We start from the raw sequence: 10,706 nt of genomic DNA, 5'->3' as shown, positions 1-10,706 counted from the left end.
TTGCCCTTCATTCATTCCTCTCAATGGACGTGACATCTGCGTCTGACTTATAACTGACTTTTTTTTCACAAAAATGAACCTAAACTCAGCGAATACTTGCCTCATATACATGATAAACATATCTATAAAATGCTTTAAATTACTACTTTAAAACGAAATAATTCAAATCGAAAACAAAAACTCTTTCATTATGTAATTTCTCTCTAAATGCGCGTCCAGTTAAGGAGATGGCGAGTCAGGATCAGCAGCTTCATCTTTGTGACACTGACTCAGAAAACACTAGTTTATTAACAAATAATTCAAATATCCCCTCACTATTTTTTATTATTATTATTATTTTTTTTTTAACTTTTTTTGTTGTTGTTTGTTTGTTTTTTTTTGGCCGCTGTGCCAAAATTTTGTTTGCATTCAGTACAAATAGCCTACAGCGGCATTAGTGCCACGTTTTTTGAAACTCTGATTGATCGATTTCATGAGACATTCGTTTGTATTAAATTGTTCAGATTTTTTTAACATGCATTCAAATATTCATGTTTATTTCTTGCTGCAAATATTAAAGAGGAAAATATCATTGATTCATATGCCACTACTGCCGAATTATCTCAGTACAAATTAAAGAGCGTAAAAACACTTTTTATTCTATATATTAAACTATAAAACTAAATATTACAACTCCAAAATAAAAAATTACAAATATTGTTTATGTTAGTTAAATTAGCCCAAAATATAGCAATGTTTAAAAATGCGTTCTTTTGTGTTGGTCTAGAGACTCCTAGTGGTGAATACATGCTAGAACAACTTATTGTTATGATTTCTTCATAAGTATCTGTGGATGTGTGGACAAGAAGCAATGTCATACAGAATTTTTTTTTATGTCATTTGTATAAATATTTACTTTTTGGAATAAAAAGCTACACATAAGAAAGGTAAAAAGCACTTAATTGCTAATTAAACTTAAATTGAGGATAAGTGAAAACAATAATAGAGAATGAATAGGTATAATAAAGCACAAATAAGTGTATGGAATGTGCTGGAAACCCTTGCAGCAAACACAGACCTCATGTTCAGGCAGACGAACATGTGGTAGACGCAGATGTCACGAAGACGTCACGTTCAGGCAGACGAACAGTAATGTGGCAGACGCAGACATCGCAGGCAGTTGCCATAATATTAAAAATATCTGTATGACATTATATTCTGCAGTTCTTCCCTGCTGTACCGAATATCTATACTTTTCAAATTATCATGTCGAAGTTAGAAATTCAAATATTGTGACAAAATTAATTTTGTAGGGTGCCACAAGTTTGTTAAAATTTCCAAAGGGTGCCGCGACTAAAAAAAGGTTGGAAAACACTGAACTAAAGAACTGAGGCAGATCTACACATGGTGTTGGAGATGCAGAGGGTTTGTAGGAAACCAGCAGAGGTAGAGTCGAATACTTGGCTCGCTTTGGAAGAGGAGGCAGGAGCGCGGGATTTCTGGAGACCCTGGAGAATCACTGAAGACAACAGCGACCTTAGCAGCCAGGATGAAGGAACTTGAATCACTGGCATAGACTGTGGGATCACTGGAGTCAGGAACAGCCAGTTCGGTTGTGAGAGTATAGCACTCCCCCTCCTCAATTTTTTGGGGAAAACTACAGGCGTGTGTTGCCCAAACACACGAGTGCCAGAGCAATTGGGACTGGAGCGAACACTGGACTGTGCTTAGGGGCACGATTTTAATGTAGCATCAAGTAAATCTGAGAGCTGGGCCAACTTACTGAATTTGGCTGAATAGTCAATCAAAGAAAGACTTTCTTTTGCGAAGGGGGGGATGAAGGCTGATGCTACATCCATTGTTCTTATGGGTCCAGTATTCTGTCACCTTGCTAGGTTGCTTAAGCACAAACACGATGACGAAGCGAAATATGAATCCAAACAGGCTTAAATGAATCAACAAAGAAGCAATACGAGTTGACAACCAAGGCATAGTAACAAACAAACAAACAATACAGGACCATAGAAACTACAGAAACTGAAGGCATTTAAACATGAGCAAACAAAGGGAGCTAATGAGTTAATTAATGAGCAACAGGTGAACTGAATGAGACTGAATCAACACACAGGGAAACTAGGGCCCTGTCCACACGAACGCGGTTAATTTTAAAACCGCAGCTTTTTCTACGCGGTTAGGCCGCTCGGCCACACGCAAACACAGCACCAGGTCACTGAAACCGAACATTTTTGAAAATGCCTGCTAGGGTGAAGATTTTCAAAAACTCCGGTTGCAGTGTTATCGTGTAGACAGCGTCGGAGCCTGCGCTGTTATCTCCACCTATTGGAAACTTTTCCAGGCTTCTGATTGGCCAACATGGCTTTACGGTTGAGATTATATCGCCACATGTTGGTTTGGCATGCTCTTGACAGTGCTTCATAGCATGCGTTTGCGTTTTCATGTGGACGGAGATTTTTTTAAAAACGGAAGAAGGAAAAACTCTGTTTATAAAAATACTCGTGTACGTGTGGACATGGCCTTAGTCAAATGATGGGTAAAACAGAACCAACAACAATGAATCAGAGCCATGTTACAGTAACATGCAGCGAATTGTTTGAGTTTTCTATATATTTTAAATGCATACAGGTGCATCTCAATAAATTAGAATGTCATGGAAAAGTTCATTTATTTCAGTAATTCAACTCAAATTGTGAAACTCGTGTATTAAATAAAGTCAATGCACACATAAAAGAACCAAAGACTTAAACTACTTCAGTCTGTGTGCATTGAATTTATTTAATACACGAGTTTCACAATTTGAGTTAAATAACTGAAATGAACTTTTCCACGACATTCTAATTTATTGAGATGCACCTGTATGCTTCCTGCAGCATTAATAGGAATCTCCTCTTTTTTTTTTGTAAAGGCCAACTTATTGTCTCTTTTGAACATCAAAATATTAGTCAGATTATAGAATTTTGCAAGTATTGTACCTGATGCTACTTTTATAAAACTCTCCTGTCACCTAGTGTTAAAAATGTGCTATTGCAAGGGTATATCAAAAACAAGACCCAATGGTTTAAAGGGTTAGTTCACCCAAAAATGAAAATTCTGTCATTAATTACTCACCCTCATGTCGTTCCAAACCCGTAAGACCTTCGTTCATCTTCGGAACACAATTTAAGATATTTTTGCTGAAATCTGAGGGCTCTCTGACCCTCCCATAGACAGCAAGGTAACTACCACGTTCAAGGTCCAGAAAAGTACCAAGATGATCGACAAAGTAGTCCGTGTGACACACGCTCGCGTCATGGTACTGTCATGAACGCAAGTCCAAAGTGACGCAGTAAAGACAAAAATGTGGAATAAAGTCGTTATTTTTGTTTTCTTTGCGCAAAAGAACAACACGAGGGTAAGTAATTAATGACAGAATTTTCATTTTTGGGTGAACTAACCCTTTAAGGTGTTCAGAATGGAAAGATTTTTTTATCATCTTCTTTTAGTCATTATTTTATCAAACTGACAAAATGTGAAACTGGACACTTTTACTTAAAACTAGGCAGCAGTGTTAACATGCAGTTTGCAGTAAACAATATTCATCTGCAAACAAAGCAATGTTTTTTTAACACAACTTTTCTGCCACCTAGAGTTTAAATAGTACTACTGCATGGTCAATACCTGCAACTAAACCCCACACAGCATCTCTCATGAGAGGTGTCTAGTTAGTTTGAACTGTCATTGGTCCATGGGATACGTCTGCTCATAAAAGGGACAGGTCTGCACTGTCTCCTCCAAATGGTTCAGGCAAGGACTCTAATGAGATAACGGCTTAGCCACAGTTGCTGAGTGCTGAGCTGTACTAGACTCGACTTAGCAGCTATCAGGCAGTCACGGGACAAAAGGGTTGCCGTTTCTCTCTCTTCTTATTCTCTCCCGTACAGGTAGGAGATATTAATTTCGGAAAACGTCTTTAATTTTACAGTGCAAGAGGAACTTAATCAATTTTTTGTTGTTTTAACTTGCTGTTTCTTAAAGGTATATAAATATCTGTTTCATTTCTGTCATACTGATAATAATATCTGCTCATAAGATTTAGATGATTTGTTGCCTTTTTAGCTTGTTGAGATTCATTTTAGCCAGAACCAGTGGAATATAAACTAAGCCTGATCTATGTCCAACAGCCTATGCCAGAGGTTAACCTTGGGTAACACACAGGTAGTCAAGGTAAAGATAATTTTAAGCACATAGATATTACTATGAATGGTCTGACGAACATCTTTTAATTGCCATTTAAAAGCAATTATTTTTTTTTTTATTATTATTATTTTTTTATTTATTCTGACAGCGTTCTAAAAACATGAATAACTTATAATTTGTTGTTTTTATTTATTTTTTAATTTGAACTGCTTAATGTATTTTTATTCATTAAAATATTTTAACATGTTAAGTATATTGCATTTTCTATTTTTACTAAAATATTAGCTTGCCATTATAAGCTTGATTAAATTTAATACATTTTTATGGTCTTTTTTAAATTGTATTCACTTTTTTAAATAATATTTACATGTATAACATTACATTTTATATTTCCATATTAAAATATGATGTTTCTTTTGATAATTTTGTCAAATAAGTTTGATTTATTACTTATTTTTATTTTATTAATTGTCTTTTTGCCTTTAGTAAATAGGAAAGTGGTGATTTTGACAGGAAAGAGGTGGGAGAGAGAGGGAGAACAGGTTAAAGACATGACCCAGGCCAAACTCAAACCTGAGTACCCTAGACCCAGTTTTATTTTATTATCATAGATATACTATTATAGTTTTTGTTATTCTAAATTAAATTTTAGTTTTTATGTTTTTACTTTAGTCTTAGTAATTTTGCCATTTTTGTTAGTTTGTCATTTTTATTAATTGGTATTTGTTTATTTTTGATTTATTAATTTTAGTTTATTTGTGACCTTGGACCACAAAACCAGTCATAAGGGTCAATTTTTCGAAATTGAGATTTATACATAATCTGAAAGCTCAATAAATAAGCTTTCTATTGATGTAGGTTTTGTTAGGATATGTATTTTTGGCTATTGCTACAAATATACTCCAGTGACTTAAGACTGGTTTTGTGGTCCAGGGTCACATTTAGTTTAAGTTGTTTTAGAATGACTTAAACTAAATAAACCTTAGAAACTAGCTGAAAGTTTTTTTTTTTTGTAGTTAGCCAGGGCATTGAGCACAACAGTTATATATCTTGAACAACGCACAGCCCGGTGTGCCACTAAATACATATTTAATAATGAGTAAAATAACTCCCACAATTTTATGTACATCTCATCATCAGTAAGCTGCATTATGGTAATGTGCATTATATCGTCCACTTTGTTCTCAAAATATCGGCATTCTAGAAACTATTTCATTTGACCACTAGTTTTGTCTCTATTCAAGAACATAACAGATTCTTTCCTTCTCTCTTTAAGGCCAATCTTGCCCTCTCTCCAACTGTCCTGCTCTCCCCAACCAAAAGTCCAGAGTCCAAACAGCCGGCCACTGCCTCCAGTCCCATCAGCCCCTGCAGCTCCACCCTGCTGCCCACTCAGCTGTCCTGTGAAGATGAGGCGCCGGTTAGCTTCGAGCAGCCGGTCGAGGGTACTCCACTGCCCAGCATCAACAAGGTCAGTTTGCCAATATCAATAGCAATACAAAGGATCTCACTTTCCAAAGTACATTTAAAGTATGCTTTACTCGTGTTTGGGAACTTACTGTAATGTCAATGAGACACAAGCCTGTCCCTTAGAATGAAGATTTGATTCAGATAGAGAAGTGATATTCATTTACATTCTGTACAAAATATTTACACTTTTAATAAACTGGGCTGACACAAAATCCTATACTTCAGAAGAGTGGAAATGTCTGGGACATGATAACGGTAAAAAAAAAAACAAATAAAAAAAAAACAATTAGATGGTAGAAAAATCGCTTTTTTCAAAACTTACTTTTTCAAGAGATTGCAAATATTGTTTGTGAGAATGCAAATTTTGTGAGAGAAAATGCAAGATTTCTCTAGGTAATGCAATAATTTAGCAAAAGAAATATGATTTTTCTCCCCATTTCATAATTGTTTTTATCACTATGTCTCCTTGGGGACTTTTTGAATGTATATAAAAATATAAATATAAAATATGCATTAAAAATTGCTTAAAACATTACTTTGTGGAAAAATACCAACAGTTTTGCATTTTTTTTGAGGGATACTTGGAATTTACTTAATCAAGTATATACTTTAACAGGATTTGGATTGCATCAGTTAATAATTATTGGAAATGCAATGCCGTGATCACATATTTTGGACTATGAGTGATCATTTTAAGTTCAGTTGATCATTGAAAACCTGTATTTGTTGTAGACCAATGTGAATAGCAAAACATGATCTCTAAGTTCAGCAGTAACCTTTTACAAGCTTGCTGTTTCTCAGAGAATCTCTGATGTGTGCAGAATGATATCAGCATCAAGGTGCACGTCTCTTTGCGTGCAGCCAGTATTGTTGGCTTAAGCTCTGTGTAAGCCTATAGAGACGGTCCATGCACTGCCTGAGGACAGAACAACAGGGTTTGCAAACTCTAATCCAATCAGGCCACTTCTGCATCACACCCTCTGCACCTCTTCAAAGAGCATTCACAAGAGAATGCAGCCATAACTCATGATTGTTTATATTTTGCACTTAGCTGTTGAACTATGTTCTTTAAATGCAAATATAATCTACTACTGTACATTTGACAAATTATGCAGTATACAGAGCGTGCTACATTGAATGTATATGCCACAATGCATTTGTCTCCACTCAACCTTCCAGTTTCCTTGTGAGGAATGAATTGGTAGTAATACCAGCTGTAAATGTAAACTTTTCTCTTAAATAAAACATTTTGAAATAAATATTATTGCATATTGCATCAAGTAAATAGGCAGTATGTAGTGCAGGGTTGACTACACTACATTGCTGCTGTTTAGAATTAAAATGTATGTTGCGAGATTTGCAAATAAATCACTCTTTTTATACAGTCTGATGAATGGATTCACAAAAGGGCCTGAATCTGTTTGTAATTCAGTTTGATTAATTTGGAAAGTTCACTCACTAACTGAATCATTTTTTTTGTGATTTCTCACACTGAAATAATAACGGGATGTTGTATAAGACAGGAAACAAAATAATGAGATGTTTAATTCACTGTAGAAACCAAACTAGTCTTTTATCATTTATCAGTTAATATTTAAATTAATACTTTTATTCAGCAAGGATGCTGTAAATTGATCAAAAGTGATGATGAAGACATTTATAATGTTACAAAACATTTCTATTTCAGATAAACGCTGTTCTTCTGAACTTTCTATCATCAAAGAAACCTGAAAAAAATATACTCAGCTGTTTTCAACATAATAATAATAATAATACATGTTTTTGGAGCAGCAAATCAGAATTTCTGAAGGATCATGTGACACTGAAGACTGGAGGAATGATGCTAAAAATTCAGCTTTGAAATCACAGGAATAAATTACATTTGAACATATTAAAATAGAAAAGAGTTTTTTTAATAGTAAAAATATTTACAAATTTGACTGTTTTTGCTGTACTTTGGATCAAATAAATGCAGGCTTGGTGAGCAGAAGAGACTTCTTTAAAAAACATTAAAAACCTTACTGTTCAAACACTTTTGACTGGTAGTGCATTCATAACCACATTCAAAAATATCAACATATTGGACAGTTTTTTAAAAAATTTTTATGAAGGCCTGATGAAAGCCTAGAAATGACCCTATACTGCTGTAGGCAGTACTCTAATATTGCATTCTGTAAATAGCTGTGGGTTGTCGATGGTTATTTTGAGTCCAGATTTAACGTAAAACTACTAAATCCTCTTTTTGTTTGTTGTGTGTAAAATCTAGCATAATCCAATACTGCCATCATGAGCAACAGCTATGTTTGCAAAACCTAATCTTTCCACCTAAACATCATTTTAGGGCTGCGACAAGCTCAGGTTGACTAGTCAAGAAGAATGTTGTTTATAAATGCGCTTTTATTTCACTTAGTACTAAAAAAGTATCAATAAAAATAGTTCAGTATAATTAAAACGCCAAATTACCATATTGAGAGAAACAGCCAGCATCACCACATTAATTTCAGATTACTGTGAAAATTTGTTTTTCAATAAATGAGTATTGTGTTGTTAGCTTAGCAACATGCTAATGCCAAACTCTGCTGGAATCAGGTGTGAGTTGTGTGGTAAACATGACTAAGGCTATTTGTCTGGCACGTGGAGTTACATTTAATGTAGAGTGTTTCATTTATGAGGTTCTGACCAGTTAGCATGTTGTTTATGTAGCATTTCAAGTTTTGAAACAAAGTAAATATGTCAGTTGTAGTCTATAGTTTATTAATGTATGAATTCAACTTGTACAAACTCAGCAAGTCTGATTTTGTGCATTCACTTCACAGAGTCGAGCTAGGCTGTCATTTAAGCGACGGCTGCCGACACGACAACACAGGAAGTCAGCATGTGAGGAGGTAAAATGGAACGAAGGAAATGAATCCCCGTGTGAACCAGATAGTCAACAGCAGAATGGAGATGAAGGGGAATTGATTGGTGGGCCTTCGCAGGAGGATACAGAAGATAAAATGGACTCTGCTCAACCCACCAATGGCCCACAACAGGAAAAAGACAGTACAGAGCACAGAGATGTACCCCAAGAAAATGAGGGGACCCAAGTAACCCATATAGGAAATAAGGATGAAGTAACTGAAGGAGGATATGAACCTTCTGACTGTAAACAGGACCAAAAAGAAGAGAAGGAAGAGACAGAAGAGGACAGGACAGAAGTGAAAGAGGACAAGGAAGTGCTGGATGCAGAGAAAAACCCAGAATAGAAGTAACAGGGTAATGGTCAACAATTTATTTTTTTTTTTGCCAATAAGCATTGATTTAGCAACCTAGAATTGTGAGAAGATTATTGCAGACAACAGTTGGATTACTGCAGTTTCTAACAAAAATTCAAGTGAACTCATTGAGAACAGACTCCAGTATAGATGAAGAGGGACAATGTCTGAATGCCAGAATTGAACCTCTTTTAGGTCTGTGGATTTATGGACTTAATATTGCTAAAGCAAATATTACACAAAGGGTTATATGTTATCAACACACTCTCATTTGTAACTCTTTTATGTTGGAGAATTGTTGGTGAATTTGTACAATCTAATTAGTATGTTTTTATACAATCTCCTTGCACCCCACTGCTGGTTAGGTGTAGTGGTGGACCCCTTTTAAAAAAAAATAGTACAAATCAAATTGTACAAATTTACCAACTGCAAAAAAACATTTAAGTTTTATCAAGAGATCAGGTGGGACCTTATAGCTAAAATGAAGCCATTATATCAAACCCTGAGTTTCTATTCAAACTCTGTAGGGTATGTCTGAGTAATTCATATGCCTCTATCTTGCTTGCTTTTGCTTTTAAATGAACTCATGTTGGATTCTTATTTGCTGTTCAGAGAACGAGAACGCTTTCACCTTTGGAGAGCATTCTCTATTTTAAAAGTTCCAACCTTCCTCCGATCTGAATATTTATGTGATTCAATTTACAACATGACAAATACCACTGAAATAGGTGTATTTTTATTAACTGTCAGTTAATTAAAAAATATCTGACATGCCTCTGTGACAGTCCCAGGCTCTGTAAACCGCAAAAGTTGGCTAGAAATGGTTCATAAACATTTCAGAAATGCTTTATCTGTCAGTCATTTTGAGTGTTTTAAGTTTGCTGACATTGAGTTTGCTGAGAAGCTTGTGGAGAGGTTGTTTGGTTAAAGTTGCAAAATCATGACTCACTAACTGCACTTTCTCTGATGGTTAATGAATGCATGCACAGTTTTTTAACATCTTGCAGAAAAATGATAAATAACAAGATAAATAATACAAAGAACTAGTGTCAGATATTGCGAAAGCCAAACTCACCAGCAGTCTCCACTGCTGCTATGCAAAGATACTTTAAAATGCCTGGAATGTATCACTGTGACTGCAAAGCTACTGTACTGCATCAATGACCTTTTACTTCCCATATAAGACTGAATAAAGAGCTTTATTTACACTTACCAGATGCTTTCCTTTATTATGTAGCTACAGTAACTAAGGGTTAATCATTTTTAATGGTTAATCTTGAACAATGATATCTGGTCTTTTCTCATTGCTTTCTTTGATCAACATTAAAGGGATAGATAAGTTGAAAATGAAAATCATCATTTACTCAACCGACTGACTTTTCCTCTGTGGAACTCGGAACGAGTTATTCTGCAGAATGCTAAAGCTGCTGACAATGAAAGTGAAAATATGCAAACCCCTTATTATGAATCAAGTTTCCATTAAAATATTATTACGTAGCCTATCGAAATGTCAATTATGATTGATCACGTGATCATGTAAAAACACAATGACTAACCCCACCCCTTAACACAACCGTCACAGTGACATGAGCAAACCAGGTAACAGTCGGAAATGCCCTCCGGTCTGGCCTCGCCCACTGATCCGGAAACTCCCATTGCTCCCATTCTGCAGAGACCAGGGGCCATGTGCATAAACTGCTTAGACTAGTCTTAAAAGTTTAGTCATCTAATTTGTTTCTGCAAGACTGGTCATCATTTTTTATAATCAGTCACACAAAAAAGTAGATTGGTCTAATTTAAATCTGAAAA

General features: G+C 35.3%; 1 protein-coding gene across 1 annotated transcript in view; it reads left to right on the top strand.

The window, feature by feature from the left end:
- Positions 1-10,103, top strand: part of LOC107670493 (capZ-interacting protein-like) — a 27,761-nt gene extending 17,658 nt beyond the window's left edge. The window contains exons 5-6 of the mRNA XM_016463118.1: positions 5,450-5,644; positions 8,460-10,103. Of these exons, the coding sequence (XP_016318604.1) occupies positions 5,450-5,644; positions 8,460-8,888 (624 nt within the window). The 3' untranslated portion in view covers positions 8,889-10,103. The remainder of the gene's footprint in view (positions 1-5,449; positions 5,645-8,459) is intronic.
- Positions 10,104-10,706: the final 603 nt, after the last annotated feature.

The sequence above is a fragment of the Sinocyclocheilus anshuiensis genome, unplaced genomic scaffold (assembly GCF_001515605.1).
Source record: "Sinocyclocheilus anshuiensis isolate Anshui unplaced genomic scaffold, SAMN03320099.WGS_v1.1 scaffold513, whole genome shotgun sequence".
In the NCBI taxonomy this organism is placed as follows: Eukaryota; Metazoa; Chordata; class Actinopteri; order Cypriniformes; family Cyprinidae; genus Sinocyclocheilus; species Sinocyclocheilus anshuiensis.
This window is presented reverse-complemented; position numbering and strand designations above follow the sequence as displayed.